The sequence below is a fragment of the Primulina tabacum genome, chromosome 16 (genome assembly GCF_025594145.1).
Source record: "Primulina tabacum isolate GXHZ01 chromosome 16, ASM2559414v2, whole genome shotgun sequence".
NCBI classification, from domain to species: Eukaryota; Viridiplantae; Streptophyta; class Magnoliopsida; order Lamiales; family Gesneriaceae; genus Primulina; species Primulina tabacum.
The window spans coordinates 35,782,419-35,798,655 of NC_134565.1; the positions used below are offsets into that span (position 1 = coordinate 35,782,419).

A 16,237-nucleotide genomic window follows, 5' to 3' on the forward strand; every position below is an offset into this window, starting at 1 on the left:
GTGACTACAAAACATTATGCTCAGTTCCTAGTCGAATGTGATTGGATTTGTCATGGAGAAAAACATATTTCTTGAACACTTGTCTCTTCTTCATTCACAACATTGAAAATCTAAATCTTATTCGGATAAAAACAAACTAATTACGATTTGCAATAATATAAATTTGGTTGACCAAATTATAAACTCAATTTCTTCCATCTTGCCAGCCTCATTGTGTGTGTTGACCTCCCTCCACGCGGGCAATTTTCAGCAAAATTATATCACACAAAATTTGATTACGAAATCAAGATTTGTATTTAATTAGATAATGGACTCTGGTAATGAAATATATGATTTTTGTTTAGTAGGATCACTGGAAAAGAATAATATTATTCGCCATCACCATCCCTGTGTGCAGTGTAGGAGTCTAGAGAGAGGAATCTGGTTGTCAGCCATGGATCATGGCTTGCATCTCAGGTCAAAGATGGCAATTCTTGTTTAATGCCCTTTCCCTCCCACACTATTTACTCCCTCTCTAACATTTCAATCTCTGCAGAACTTTCCATTAAAATGTGGTGAGTTTTTCGCTTATAAATCGTCTCAGAACGACGCAGAGTTCCAGTTGTTCGGTGGTTGATTCGGATTCTTGGGTTTCTTCCATTGCTACGATGTCTCCGTCTCGCGGCGAGGGGGAGAAGAAACACTGGTGGCTCACCAATAGAAAGGTACCCATTTATGTTGTTCGATGTTTTGTTTGTTGATTCTTGGTTATGGATTGCGGGAACTGATTGATTCTTGGGATACTGTTATGCAGATGGTGGAGAGGTATGTGAGGGAAGCAAAGATGTTGATTGCCACGCAAGAGGCTTCGGATGTGTCGTCGGCGTTAGGTCTTCTAGAGGCGGCGCTGGCGGTGGCGCCGCGCATGGAGGTGGCTCTGGAGCTGAAGGCGCGGTGTTTGCTGTATCTCCGGCGGTTTAAGGAGGTCTCGGATATGCTTCAGGACTATATTCCCAGCCTGAAATTGGTGGTCTCCGAGGATGCCTCGTCGTCGGGGACATCGGATAGCTCATCCGCCCAGCTGTCGAAGGGGCAAGTGAAGCTTCTTTCCTCCGACGGCGGCACTCTGGATCGCAACGACACTCTGTTCAAGTGCTTCTCTGTGTCCGATTTGAAGAAGAAGGTGATGGCGGGGCTGTGCAAAAACGTCGAGAGAGAAGGGCAATGGAGGTATGCTTGAAATTGATCCCCATTTTTCTTCTGCTTGATTATTTTAGATTCAGAGAGAGAGTGCCTTGTAGATCACGCGAAATCGCCGGAAGCCATTGTTGAAATTTCACCAAAACCATCTCAGGTTAAAGTTTTAAAATGTCAAAATCATATTTCTTGGCGAAAATTTTCTGTTTGATTCGTTGAAAAATGCTATTATCCAACAGGTACTCTGTATTAGGCCAAGCATGTTGCCACCTGGGCTTAATGGAGGACGCGATGGCGCTTCTCCAGACCGGAAAACGTCTTGCCACCGCCGCCTTCCGCCGTGAAAGCATTTCTCTATCGGACGACGTATTTACATCCAACAAATTCCCTCTCTCCGACGACGTTAAGCCTGATAATTATCCACAAAACCCGCCAAAAACCGAGTCCGAGAGCATTTCTCAAATCCTCTGCCAGATAAAACTCCTCATACGCCGCAAGACGGCAGCATTAGCGGCCCTCGACGCTGGTCTCTTCTCCGAATCCATTCGTCATTTCTCCAAAATCGTCGATGGCCGTCGGGGTGCTCCACAGGGTTTCCTATCCGAATGCTACGTGCACCGCGCCGTGGCTTTTCAATCTGCCGGTCGAATAGCGGAAGCAATAGCAGATTGCAACAGAGCATTAGCTCTAGACACCAGCTGCATTGAAGCGCTAACAATTAGAGCGACTTTATTCGAAACCATCGGATGTTTGGCCGATAGTCTCCACGACCTCGAACACTTGAAACTTCTGTACAATTCGATTCTTCGCGATCGAAAATTGCCAGGACCTGGCTGGAAGAGACAAAACGTCCAGTATAGAGAAATCCCGGGAAAATTATGTTCACTGGCTTCGAAAATCCAGCAATTAAAGCAAAGGGTTGCTGCCGGCGAAATCGGGCACGTCGATTACTACGCGCTGATTGGATTGAGAAGAGGATGCTCCAGATCAGAGGTAGAAAGAGCTCATTTGCTGCTAAACCTCAAACACAAGCCCGATAAATCTTCGAGTTTCATCGAAAGGTGCGAGTTTGCGGATGAGAAAGATGTGGAATCAGTTCGAGATCGGGCCAAGTTATCGGCTCTTCTCCTCTACAGAATGATTCAGAAAGGCTACACTAGCGTAATGGCAACAATCTTAGACGAAGAATCTGCTGAAAAACCGAGAAAGAAGACTGCTGCCGCCATCATTCCGCAACCCTCAGCCGCTAAGATGGATTCTACTCCGACAGCCATATCAGAATCGGCAAATTGCAAGAATAGCACTACCATGATCTTGACAACCCCGCCAGCATCAGTGTTTCAAGGAGTTTTCTGCCGTGACGTCTCCGCCGTCGGGAACTTGCTGTCTCAGACAGTGTTCAGCCATCCGATGACAGTTAAGTACGAAGCATTGAGCTGTTAAGTAATGGTGATTATCACTTGGTTGGTTAGCTTTGGCAAAATTGTATTCGTGATCCTTGAGCGGAAAAAAAAAAAGAAGCACGAACTCCATACGTAAAATCAAATAATATTTTCAAAATTTTGCATATAGAATTTTAAAGAACTATTGATTTTATAACGGGGTCTCGTGCTATTTTGATTTTGCCCATAGACGCGAATGCAATTTGCCAGTTGACTCGACGGAGGAGGCAAATAATGTACAAAAGTACTATGAAAAATGGTCAAAATTTTGATATCTTGTTCATTTAGTTTCTGGAAGTAGAATTTCCCATCTGCCCTTTATTTATTTTGTGTGTTTTTGGTAGCCCTACAATCTTTATGGCAATTTCAGATGTCAAAAACATTTGTTTCAATATAAAGTCTGAAAAAAAGGGGTTTGGTCCAAGCTAGAATTTCAAAAATAAAAATGAAATCGAGTTCAAATAAAAGAATGCCCCCCCCCCCCCCCCCCCCCCTTGCCTTTGGTCCCCTCCATTGTTACAAACACCATCAAACCAAGAATAGTATATATATAGTCAAAAATTATCTTCCTCTTTTTTTTTAAAAAAAAAAAAAAAAAAGAATATAATGCATGTGAAATATATCTTAGTTTTGCAACTCTGCAGATTCACTTTGTAGGAAAAATAAAAATTAGAAAAAAAGCTTTAAAATTATGAATATAAGATTTCAAATTCATGGTCAAACTAAAAAATGTCTATTTTTATATATTATCGATACTAATTGAAAATTTAGGGTTCAGTTCCAGCATGTGATAGCAGTTCTTCGAATTTACTCTACGACTGAAATCACGAATGTGACCGTTAGAACTTAGAAGGGTATGAGAGAGTGTCACGGCGTAACCCCTCAGACGCTCAAGTCAGAAAATGAGAATATAATGAGAGAGCAACTAAGAGTGCTGCTGAAAGTCAATATAATGAATGAATTGGACGTTCAAACCTAATATTTATATGAACGTATATGAGATCCATCATGAGCCACTTACCTAGATCAAGAATGGGCCGGAGGTCCAAAATATTGTTTGAGCCTGATCTTGTTGGACCCATCCATGGGTATCAATTATATATATATAAACTCTGTGGAATCTTGTTTAATTAACTTTCAAATAAAAATATTACGTTGTAAAATAATAATAATAATTTTTCAAACTAAAATTAACCTTACAACAATGGTTTATTTTCTTGATATTTGATCGAGTTTTTAATTAGTTTTCTAAAACAATTTATAAGTTGTTTAAAAATTATTTAAATGTGTTTCAAATTTTTATTTTTATTTTTATTTTTTGAACTCTGCTATTGTTAGTCCAGGCATTCCCCGACAACGATGTTGTGTTTTGGGGAATATATAATAACTATTCAAAAGATGCCCATCTTACCTTGTCTCCCAATGAAAAATCTTTTGAGATAAATATAATATCTGGTTTAAAATAAATTTGTGTAGGTCAAAACATGTATATAAAACATTTTATCTTAAAAAGGATAAATATAATGTCTGTTTGACAAGTTGGATTGCAATAGAAGATAGAAAGGTGTTCATCAAGAGTCACGTGCTACTAAAAATAAAAAATAAAAAATTTAGGGAATTAATGTGAACATTGAATAATTGCCAATAAAAAAAGAAAAAGAAAAGCAAAGAAATGATAACATTTTTTATTCGTATAGTAATTTACTCATTAATTAATATAATATTGGGAAGGACAGATAACGGAGAAATAACGAGAGATCTGTATTGTAAAATATTTAAAATGTATTATTATACATTAAGCATCAAGAAAAGCCAATTATAAATTTCAAATGTTTATCCTGACACAGATCCGTTTATATTTATTAAATTAAATAGATGAATTCCGTTAAATAGTTATTTTTTTATATTATATTATCGTGTAAATATATTTGAATATTATATTGACTGTGTAATATATTTTATTCACAGATAAAAAAAAATATTAATTTTTCCCTCATTTTCTAAAGATGTTACTCGCCTCCACGTACCCAAGATCGTCTTGGATTGGATGCTTGAATATTAGAGTATGAAAGTCTAAAACAACGTACGAACCAATGCTTTTTGTTTTTTGTTTTTTGTGACAGGACAGAGAAGATGAGGTATGTATGCGCGGCGAGTCGGTGAGAAATGATTAATAAGTGGATACAATGCCGCGCTCAAACAAGTCAGCACAAACCAACATTTCCTCTCCTTTATCCCCCCCCCTATGCACATACTTGGCATGCTACATCAATGCCGTTTTCTTTTGGTGTTATTGGATCTTCAACGTATTATAATTTTTCTCAAAATTCATGTTTCTAACATACTTATACATGTTTCTAACATATTTATAAACATGATAAACAATATGCAGAAGCGGATCGAAGCGTTACCTCCGATCGTCGAATAATTTTTAAGATTTTCTTCGATTGAAACCTTCTAAACACTCCAACACTCTCTGTATATTGTGTATTTTGTTCTTATGAGATGTGTGCTTAGAGAACTCAATCACCGATATTTTATAGACCTCTCATACCATCAATAAGTGATTTCGGGAGACTTATTGTCAAAAGAAAAGGCGCATGCGCGTCTCAATTTTCTAAAGTTGAAGCGGTGCATGTACAATTTTTCAAAATTGTAGGCTATGACCATCGTCATTTCCTACACGTTCATTCTTCTTCTGATATTAATTGATATGTGCCACTTTTTCTTATACAACAACCTCATCTAACAAGATTTTCGAGCGATTTCTTGGTAATTGTATTGCACATGCCGTTCCCAGGATTGCACACGTATTCTACCAAATAATCAGCTAAGACGAAAGGTTCCTCGTGTCTTAGAAACTCTCGAACCCACATATCGACATGGGAATGCCTGGACTAACCATAGCAAAATCGTTCCTCGATTGGAGAAAATGTAAGTAAAGAGGCGAAGTTGCCAATATGGTGCCATCTCCAGCCTTCCCGACTCGTTTTAGAGTATCCTGATGGGCGAAGAAAACTACTAAGATAAAGATACTTTGTGGAAAAAAAAATCGCCAAACAAAATGAACATAAACAAAGTACAAAAACACACCAATGGAGGAGCAATGCATTCCCCATATATGACAATAAGCATTCCATAAAATGCGCCATGACCAGTTTTCTCCCTCTGAAGAAGCCATGTCCTAGGAGTCTAAGTTGATTGCACCATCTTCACTCAGGCCTTCCTTATGCCATTCAAACGACCCTTATCAGATGATGTTACAGTTCGCTCATTCACAAGGTGTGATGTTGTTCCCTTTATAGGTGTTTTAAGCCCACTAAAAGCAGTTCCATCCGCGCGTCTCCAAGGATAAGTTAAAACCACCACCAACGCAAAGTTTATCAACATTTGAGACAGATGTGCTTCTTCCACTAGTTTCCGTTCTTTCTGATATTAGTGGGAGGCTGGACTTTCCTGAAGTAATTTTACAATGATTCTTGCCACTAGATTTGGACACATCAGCATCAGGAGACTTATTAGCACCATTAGAGGCTGAAGCAAATACATTTTCAACCTTATGAGACACGGTTTCTTCCTCACTTCTGATTGATGCCATTTCAAAGGGCACCTTTCCAGGACTTTTGGCAGTACAAGATCTTAAGAGATCAAGATGCCTATGATGAGCTTCGTTCAAAACTGATGCAGAATCAAAGTTGATCAGGACCTTACTAATATTGCTAACATTTACCCAACATATAGGTTCAGTTAGATAATCGTTTCATAGAATTTACGGCTTTGTCGGTGATTGATAAAAAAATTTATTTTGAAACAGTGTCTGTTGAAGACTGGCAGCATTTTTCCTTCCTGCATCTACTATTGAAGTCATGTCTTCTGTCTCTTCTTCGGAACCCTTGGCTTCAGCCTCCATTTCAAGTTCAAATCCACTGTAGCATGGTTAATATGCTCTCATTAGCTTGTTCATTGAAAATCTAAGGCCTTTTAAATTTGAAAGCCCTAACCAAAAGTAAGAGACAGGGTACAGTTTAAAAATAAAAAAGATGCATGAACTAGATTAGATAATTATAAACGACATAAACCATGTAAAACTCACCTCTTACAGTAATCCGCTTCTGGATGAATTTCCCAAGCCTGCGAACCGTAAAAAGTTTACACATAATAATAAAAAATAAAAGAAGGTTCAAATACAGTGAAGAAAATGCTTTTATGGCATGTGCGAACCATATCAATTACTCAATGCCAAGAAGACCAAATCTAAGCATTCCGCATGCCAGTGTTCCAACCACCGATGGTTGACAAGCTTTATCTTCTTTATTTTCTTTGCCAGCTCATACTTCTCTCCTGTTCAAACATTGTGTGAAATATACATTATAATAAGCATCACTTCCATTTGTACGAAGACTCGGAAAATCACATGAATGAAACTAAAAAAAAAACTGAATTCATGCTAACAACAAAGAACTCACTATCTACAGTAAACAAAGCCATAGGATATATAAGATGATAACGAGAAAAATATATAACAAAACTACTCAAGGCTATTAAAGGCTATGAAAATGTATTGCATACCATAGATTCTGTATACTGGATAAACAGGAGAGAAAATAACCTACCCTCAAATTTGTAGCATATCAAATGAGTGACCTTGTTTGCCACCAGTGGCTTTGAAAAATTTGCACCCATTAAGCCAACCATGGTCTGTTTAAAGAAAAGAAGTTATGGTGAGATAACGTGGAATTGTTGATACATTCAGCTACTTCCATCCTACAAGAAACCATGTTCTTAAAGTTGCACAGATAGAGAATACAGCTTGTTACGTTTAGTTCTATTTATTCCAGTACAGAAAAAGTAATAGACAGAACCTTCATATCATCTCGGTCTTGTCGTTCGCATCCAGTCAAGCAAACAATCCAACGTCGGGCACCCGGAATCCCATTAAAATCTTTAACAGGCCTATATATGACCAGCAAGAAACCTTGAATTATGCCAAAAAAAAGCTGAAAGTTCTATAAAAAAAACATATCATTACATGCAATTTCAGAAATGACAAAGAAAGCAGCAAATATTGAAAAATACAACCAAGCACGGGGAGTAGAACAGATGTTTGCCATATTTTTGCATCAAAGCGGTACCTTTAGTGATTTGTCATCAAGAGCTAATATTCACAGTCAACGCTCCAAAAGAAAGGAAAAAGCAAGATATAGAAGTAAACTTGAGGACCAGACCTTGGGAACTTACTGTATTAGAGACCCAAGTATCAATTCATAGAAACAAGGCCTCGATGTCCTAGAAAGCTTCATAACATTTCATAGAACCAAAGCCGACTCACGAGGTGCGCTTCAAGGCGAGAAAAACAATTGAAATCTTAAAGTGCGTAGAGATTGACACGCATAAAAAATGGAATTTTATTTACACACACAGAAACAACCAGCGCACATAGTTAAAACCCTGCAAGTCCATACTAAAGAGAGCTAGATATACTTGTTTAACTTGCCACAGTAAATTCCTTTCCCATTAGGACAAAAAGAAATCATTAGGAGCATGGGAAAGCATACGGAAGTAGGATCAACAGGCATTCCCACATCAAGACTGTGGTCAACCCATAAGCCAGTCACCAGTGTCTTTCCATCTCTTCGCGCAGTAACACATACGGGATCATTCTGACATCAACAACTGTGAGTGCACAACAATCAATTCAACGTTGAATAAGAGGATTTGCATTTCAAGCTTGACAGTGTTCACTCACGTAAACAAGCTTATCAACAATCCCGTGAGTGCAATCCGAACCATAATTTACAGAATCCAGTTCTCCGCCATCTAAAAGCCTTGACAAAATCTAAACAACTTAAGAACAGAAGTAAGAACATTTTATTTTAACTTCAGCAGCCGAATCGATAAGAATATGTCAGAGTAGATGTCCTGCAAGCCAACGGTTGGCTAGGGAATTTATTGACTCAAGTGAAATAAACAATCTTTATTTTAATATAATTTAAATTTTTATGGTCTTGTTATACTTTATCTGTATACCCATACAAACAGCATAGATAAAGTCCTTGATTATGCTTTAATACAAATGAATCGTAATTCGATGTTGAAACTCATTTGTAAACACGGCATATTCTAAATTCGTTCCTAGTCGATTCAGCCGCCTAAAACATGGATAAAGGTCGCTTGAGCTTGAGACTAGCATCTGTGATGTTGTGTACTGCGTTTCTTGGTCAGGGCATAGAGATGTCCAAACATGCAGATGGGTAGTCATATGATGATTATACCGAACAACCATCCCTCGGACTTTCCAAGTGGTTATCATTCATCGAGAGGATAAGTCCGTGGTTATGATTGTACACCATTAGTCCTTACGACCCGGGACAACACTGAGGCTCTATATGCTAGGGCTGTGCTTTGACTCGTTTACCGGCTCCAGAAGAGTCATCAGGTGGCGAGGTTGGGTACAGTTGCGACACATATAGGAGCCAGTGCATTGTAGTCGGGGATTCACCGCTCAACTGCGGGTGTGGATATCGTATGTGATATGATGTAATAATAGTGCATGGAATCTCTGGCCAGAGTATGAGATGTACGTTGGAGAAAGAGTTCTCCAATAGTACACGCGATGCCACTATTAAAGTTATCACATAGTTATCGAATTATTATGCAACCCTCGATGAACCAATGGTTGCAGATTCGATCGGGATATATGAGATGAAGGGACCGTACTGTACGTTAATCATAATCGACTGGTTCTTGCAGGCACTATCAGTGATACCTAGGGGATCATGGGGGGATGCTACTAGACGCTCTTACCATGATCCGATGGGTGCAATCAGAAATGAGTTCTGACATTCTTAATCAAGGTGTTGATGAAAAGAATGGGGCTAACTAGAGTAAGCCCGAATAAGAATAAATATTATTCTGAATCACAAAGAGTTGTGAACCCACGACTAGCTGTATCCCTGAACCATTGAGGGTCACACAAGCACTGGTTTACTAGTTTTCGTTGAGATAATAAATTCAAGGAGTTGAATTTATAGAAAACGTTGAGATAATAAATTCAATGAGTTGAATTTTAAGAAATAAGTTTGATATGATCAATGAATAAGCTTGTAAATAAAGTTTATAAAAGCTTATAGAAATTTTGAGAGCATGACAGTTAAGACAGTCAAAAGAGTACACCTGCATTATATAGACATTGGTGGTCTCAAAATTAAAGTGTGCATCATAATAACAAATAAGTTAAAATTGTCATATCGATGATGTTTGATCACCGATCGGGATTATGATGAGGCTAATGTAATGGGAGCATGAATCATTAACTTATAAGAGTATAAGTTCATCATGCTAATTTATTAAAGTTCAAATGGGCTTTAATAATTAAATTATATTTTAATTGAGTTAAAATATAGCCCATTAAGTTTTTATTAAATATGGTATTGATTTATGTAATATGAAAATATTCATGATACCATAATTTTAGAAACTTGCACACAAAGCAAAATAAATTAATGCATGATGTTCTCATAAATATATACATTAAAAGAAATCGAGATTGGCTATAGTTGGCATGCATTTTAGAATCTTTTGTTAACTTAATTAATTAGATTAATTAAGTAAAGAAAAGATTAGAAAATATAATAATATTTTTTTTATAATGCATGCAATTTCGGTGGAAACAAGAAATAGCAATTGAATTCATTAACTTAATTAATATGCTTAATTAAGGAAATGACAATTAGTTAATTAAAGTAATAATATATGTGTTACTTTGATTTTGACTTGGAAGAAGACCACCGAAGCTTTAAAAAAAAAGGTATAAGAATTTTGATTCTTATTGGGAGATAAGGCATCCGAAAGTTTGGCTTAAGAAAACCTTTCGGCTCTTCCAAATTTTCTTGTGCTCTCAAAAGGGTTTTAAACAATATCGTGTTCTATCTCCACGCAAAAATCTTCTATACTTTTTAGTGCAAGTTAGAAGAGGAACAAATATTCCAGTCGTGGATCGGATTAGAAAATTTGAAGAACGTACGTGGGATTTACAACAAGAGCTACGTTCGCATCTAGAAACCAATCCAACAAAAAAAATATTCAGAATCTAATTTTATATTTAGTTTATTAAAAAATAAATCTTATTGATTTAAAAATTGATAATCTAATCAATTATGTTAAATATTCAAACACAATTTTCGATAAATATATTATTTATTAATTTTCAAGGCGCCAGGGTTCTAACTAGAGATGTTAATGGAGCGATTACGGCTAAATCTAAGATCCGTTCTATGAAGAAAATTTTGACCAATTACCCACCTCATTCCGGTTAAATATTCTTCGGACCCGTCCCACCTCGAATACGAAACGAGACCGGGTAGATCTGAAATTTTTTAAAATAAAAACAGTAATATTTCTTCTCACATGACTGAATTATGAAACAGACAAACTTCTAAAAATAACACAATAGAAAATTAATTCATGTTTTCGATCACACTTAATAATAACAAACAAATTATTTTCACGAAATAAAGAATTACATTAAAAAAGAGTTACTAGCTCTCCAAAAAAAATCTTGACATCCCCAAAAACAAGTCATAACATAACTTAAACAGATCAATATAAAATCAGCGAGTATGAAATATTTCAGACACATTCTTCGAGATCATCTTCCTCTTCATCAAGAATGGTGAGACAAGTTGGTAAACTACTTGAAGAATTAACTACAAAATTAAAGGTAGAATTTATATCCACATATATGAGGCGGGTATTTTAGGACCCATGACCCGCCCCATATCCGGACGAGTTTGAAAAATTGGACCCGAGACCCGTCCCATGACTCATTTAGTATGCCTAAACATGTCCCATATGCGCGGGTGCATAACGGGTCTGGTTAAAATTCGGACTCATTGACATCACTAGTTCTAACTCGGCTTCCTCGGGTTATTATTTATTTAATTTTTTGAAAGGCGGGTGGATCGGTTGTGAATATCCGGGTCGGGCTTAATGGGTGTGGCCTCGGGTCGGGCTTACCCGATCCATTTTGGAATTCAAGGGGAAATCTAGTCAAAGGATTTCTTCCTTCCTACCTACCCAATGGAATCTGTGGTTGTTGCGGCGATGAATTAAAGAAAATCTAGAAGAAACCTCCAAACTCGTCGCAGTTCTGTCCTCGATTCGGAACATTTTAGCCAGGAATCGGTAACTTTCACTCCGGATTTCGTGGAAAAATATGGCTTGGCTGACAAGATTTACAACTGCGATGGCATTTTTGGCGGTGGGGGTGATTTTCTCACCGGAATCCTTTGGATCGATATCGGGCGGACAGAATTTGCCAATAGTCATCACTGTAGTCAAACTGGCTTACCTCCTCTGTTTCTCCACGGCCTGGGGTGCTGCTTTATGGGTTACTTTCATAGGCGGCATCATCATGTTCAAGTATTGCCTCTCTCTTCTTCGTATTTATGCTTAACTGGCTGGCCACAACTTTCATTCAGTTGTTTAGTGGGAGTGGAGCTCGTGAAAATTGTTTGTAAAATTGCAACCTTTCCCTTCATTTTCCCATTGCGGATTTTTAATCTTTCACAGTAATTGGGATTATATTTGCAGGAAATGTTGAATATGGGAAGCACTTAGTGATGATAGTTTTATAACTCGTTGTGCAATCTTCCTACCTCGCATTTACAAAGATTCAAATTTTGTTTTTTTTTTTTGGTTAGTTAAATTGATCCGAGAAGTCTATTTCTCCCAATGAAGGGATCTAGTTTATGTAATATTATATTCGTGAAATTTTCATGGGATGCCCATAATCGAGGTGTGTTTACTGTAGGAATTTGCCTAGGCATCAGTTTGGGAACTTGCAGAGCAAAATGTTTCCAGCCTACTTTTCAATGGTGGGGGTATGTTGTGCTGTTGCACTGGGGGCTTTCGGGTACTTGCACCCGTGGAAGTCCTCAGGAGCTGCTGAGAAGTACCAGCTGGGATTTTTACTTGCTGCCTTTGGTTTCAATCTCAGCAATCTCGTGGTCTTTACACCCATGACCATTGAGGTAACATTATTGTCTCTCTTACTGTTTTTTAACCATCACCTTTGAATCTGACAGCACAAGTTTACAGAATTACTAAAGTACGTTAGACTAATGATTATGCAGTCTTTAACATTATGTTTGGATTGTGGGTACTGATGCCTTTTAAAGCTTTAATTCTTTGCGTCATTTGTGAAATTGATTGAAGTCCTGTTACGATCAAATTTAAAGTACTAGGAGCTAATTTATGTTTATGATGACAATAGAAGGCTCAACTTCGAAACTTTACGTATCAAGGGAATCTAGCACAAAAATGATTAAAAAGGAAGATTACACGAGTAGTTTTGGTTTAAGATTTCAGAACCATCAAGTTTGATGCATCATTGTTTCAAACCAAAATCAAACCCTAATTATGCTAAATCAAATTTGAACCAAGCGAATATTGCGGCTTGGTTTTAGTTCAAATGGACTTTTAAACCAAAATATTTACTTTATTTGTTTCTTTTATTAATTTTTTTATTCATTTATGTAAAACATGAAGCTTCGTTTAGAGAAATTTGACAGCATTTCTTCTAAAACTTAGATAACAACAAATACTGTTGAAATTTTCCAAATACTTCAGCTGTGAATTGGTTTAAATTGTTTTGGGTTCGATTTAGTTTAAACCGCCAAAAATATATATGGGTTCGCTTTCCTGTTTTATCTGAAAATTACAATCTTTAAACCATGAATTGTACCAAACTTTTCAGTCTTGGTTTAAAACGAAACTTATTTTTTGGTTTTCAATTTTGTTGTTTAAGATTGATATCTTGGTTTGTCATGTTTATCTAGGCCCCGGCTCAAGCTAGAACTCTCATTGCTCAACTACTCTATATCCGAATAGCCCACTGATATGCATGGCCCCCACCCCCTTTTATTTTGGTTTTACATTCAAAGTGTTTTAACTACCCTGGCCCTTGTTTTGTTCATACTCCTTAATGCATCGAGTGTGTTATCTGTTGATCTTGTAGAACTGTATCCCATGTGGTTGTGAAGTGAAGGGGAGGGATGAGCCATAATTCCATTTGTCCCCGTTTCTCTCTAGTCTCCCCAATATAGTCGCTATATGATCTTTTGTTGAAGCAACTTTATTAATCAGTTTGGTTCCATTAGTGTTGTGGATTAATTTCCGAGACTTGTACCCTTGGAATTCTCTCTTAGTTTTCTAGTCATTTAATGCATGGCGGTCTTGTTTTCTTAATGGGGAGCAGATGATGAAAGAAAGGCACAAAATGGAGAGAGAAGCTAATATTGGGGAAGAAGTTGGTTGGACAAAGAACCAAGAAGTTGCAAAGAAGAACCCAAAGCTTGCTTCCATGAACAAGAAATTTGGAATGATTCATGGCTTGTCTTCTCTTGCAAATATCATGTCTTTTGGCAGCCTTGCCATCCATTCGTGGTACTTAGCTGGTAAAATCAGTGTATAGTTCATTTCTCCCAAGAGATGTGTTTTACGGTAATCTTGTGTTAAAATCAAACGTCAAACCTGTTCCTCCCGATTTTCTTCAAACTTCCAAGTGATATCGTGTAATATCAGACTAAATTTCGAGTAATAAATTTATATCGCCAGCGCTGGTAACTTCTGCTTTTATTCGATTTCAAATTACCTAGCAATCCTATCTGTTCTTTTATTTTTTAGTTTCTTTTACATCTATTTTAGAGCTCATCAACGAGTGTCTTCGTCGTAGTGCTTCAACAATTAGTGAAAACATGTGAAGTTTTGTGTTGAAGATACTGATACTGTGTTATTATGATCAAAATTTTGAGGAAACAACCTGTTCTTGGTTGCGTCTTCTGAGGAACAACCTGGCATTATTGGTGGCACATTAATTTGCTTAATGGTATGTAGTCAAATTGGCCAGGGCTTTCTGTGTTAGATTATCGTTTTCTCGCACCTAAGGAACAACGAAAGTTTAAAAAATTTTGTTTTGACATTCAAAACGTTCATTAGGATTGTACGTCATATTATTCAAATCATTCATAAAGTATTTTAAAATCTATTACATTTGTGTATATAATTTTGGCTCTGACTATTTCGGATTTTAAATCGAGATAGTCGTTGTGTAAATATCTAGGAATGGATCTTTCTCCTTCTTTAATCGTCTACTCATGTTCACGATCAGAAACTAGATTTCTCGTATAGATCGCACTAAAGATTTAAACAAAATTTGCATTGAGAGTTGATCGCCGGAATTTCATAATTCGGGGAGATGGCGGTGACGCTGCAGCGGTTGAACGACGACGTCATAGTGGTGATGTGGTGTAGTCAGAACTCAAGTCTGATTACACTCTTCGGGTCATGGTAAAAGCTTCTAGTAACATCGTCCTATGATTCCTTATGTATCACTGATATTGTCTGCAAAAACTTTAATATTTGGTTAATGTACCCCTTCGACTAATACATCCTGATCGAATCTGCATTCATTTTTATATAGAGAGTTGTAGAATTTGCCAACGATGTGATGTATCTTTGAGTAATAATAGTGACATGATATGTGCAACTTAGAAAACGTCTTTCCAAAATGCACATGTCTTAATCTGGCTAGAGATTCTTTGCTCTATTAACTCATCATCAATATGATATCTTCATCTAGAGGTGAACGATGAATCATCGGCTACAATACATTGACTTCTACGTATTTCGAAACTACACTGAACCTCGTCACCTCATGACCATCAATAGAGTCGGTAAACAGATCAAAATACATGTTATTATATAGACCATCCACGTTCTACCGGGTCAAAGGACTAATATTGAACAACCGTAATCGCGGACTCTTCCAATTGATAAGTGATAACCACTTGGAAAGTCTAAGGGAGAGTTCTTCAGCGCATTGTCAAATGATTACTAAAGTATGAATGGACATCTACATGTCTTACCAATAAAACATGACGTTTATATCACATATGTCAGTTTTAAGCTCGAGCAACCTTTATATTTATTTAGGCGGCTGAATCGAGTAGCAACCAGTTTAGAATATATAGTACGTTTCGTAATGAGATTCATAAACTTTTATTGAAAGACATGTCTCATGGTACCAATTATATATTTAAAGAGTTTATTTATGCAGTTTGCATGAGTATACAGATAAAATAAATGTCATAATTAGATAAAATCATGAAGTATTATCAAAATAAATATTGTTTTTACACAACAGTCAATAAAATCCAAGTTATAAATTGGTTTATTGAACACCTACTCTTTGGTTTATTGAACATCTACTCTAACACTCCACGCAATCCAAGTCACGACAGTAAGCTTTGGACGGCAGCCTTAGCCACTTGCAGATGGACCGAGGTGCGTCTGCTTTGTTGGATGGATAGGTATCAAGTGTTGAGCCATTTGGACTTGGACCCTTATTTTGGCACCCAATGCTCCCTTCGAATCCACAAGCGTTTTCTACTCGTTTAGTTTGGCTACTATTTTGGCGTATACGAATAACAGAGCCTTAGTTGTATGGTTCACATGGACATTTTGTAGTTTTTGTCTTGTTGCGAAGCAACTATTATTATTTCTCCACGCGGAATGAGACAATTTACTGTTCAAATTTTACGTCCAAAACCCAAAAAGGC

General features: G+C 37.1%; 3 protein-coding genes across 9 annotated transcripts; 2 read left to right on the forward strand and 1 right to left on the reverse strand.

Moving 5' to 3' along the window:
- The first annotated feature begins 236 nt into the window (after window positions 1–236).
- Window positions 237–2,970, forward strand: LOC142529874 (uncharacterized). Of its 2 annotated transcripts, XM_075635560.1 has the most exons (4): window positions 237–456; window positions 536–704; window positions 794–1,209; window positions 1,416–2,970. In XM_075635560.1, the coding sequence occupies exons 2-4, from the start codon at window positions 648–650 to the stop codon at window positions 2,617–2,619; spliced, it is 1,677 nt and encodes a 558-aa protein (XP_075491675.1). In that variant the 5' UTR covers window positions 237–456; window positions 536–647; the 3' UTR covers window positions 2,620–2,970. The 2 variants fall into 2 exon arrangements, with proteins under 2 accessions (XP_075491675.1, XP_075491674.1); XM_075635559.1 differs by having other exon boundaries at window positions 237–704.
- A 2,190-nt stretch (window positions 2,971–5,160) lies between these two features.
- On the reverse strand, window positions 5,161–8,278 carry LOC142530168 (BRCT domain-containing protein At4g02110-like). 6 transcript variants are annotated; one of them, XR_012816045.1, is made up of 7 exons: window positions 7,857–7,989; window positions 7,481–7,571; window positions 7,228–7,316; window positions 6,840–6,956; window positions 6,712–6,749; window positions 5,712–6,614; window positions 5,161–5,619 (listed from the first exon to the last, which is right to left on the reverse strand). XR_012816045.1 is itself a non-coding variant. In XM_075635966.1 (6 exons), the coding sequence occupies exons 1-4, from the start codon at window positions 8,200–8,202 to the stop codon at window positions 6,844–6,846; spliced, it is 321 nt and encodes a 106-aa protein (XP_075492081.1). In that variant the 5' UTR covers window positions 8,203–8,278; the 3' UTR covers window positions 6,196–6,614; window positions 6,712–6,749; window positions 6,840–6,843. The 6 variants fall into 6 exon arrangements, 4 of the variants coding, with proteins under 4 accessions (XP_075492081.1, XP_075492079.1, XP_075492078.1 ...); XR_012816044.1 differs by lacking the exons at window positions 5,161–5,619; window positions 7,857–7,989 and adding an exon at window positions 8,100–8,223 and having other exon boundaries at window positions 6,196–6,614; window positions 6,840–6,959; window positions 7,188–7,316; XM_075635966.1 differs by lacking the exons at window positions 5,161–5,619; window positions 7,857–7,989 and adding an exon at window positions 8,174–8,278 and having other exon boundaries at window positions 6,196–6,614; window positions 6,840–6,959; window positions 7,232–7,316.
- Window positions 8,279–11,640: 3,362 nt separating this feature from the next.
- LOC142529823 (uncharacterized) lies at window positions 11,641–14,255 on the forward strand. Its single transcript, XM_075635477.1, has 3 exons — window positions 11,641–12,038; window positions 12,430–12,649; window positions 13,876–14,255. The coding sequence occupies exons 1-3, from the start codon at window positions 11,833–11,835 to the stop codon at window positions 14,089–14,091; spliced, it is 642 nt and encodes a 213-aa protein (XP_075491592.1). The 5' UTR covers window positions 11,641–11,832; the 3' UTR covers window positions 14,092–14,255.
- Window positions 14,256–16,237: the final 1,982 nt, after the last annotated feature.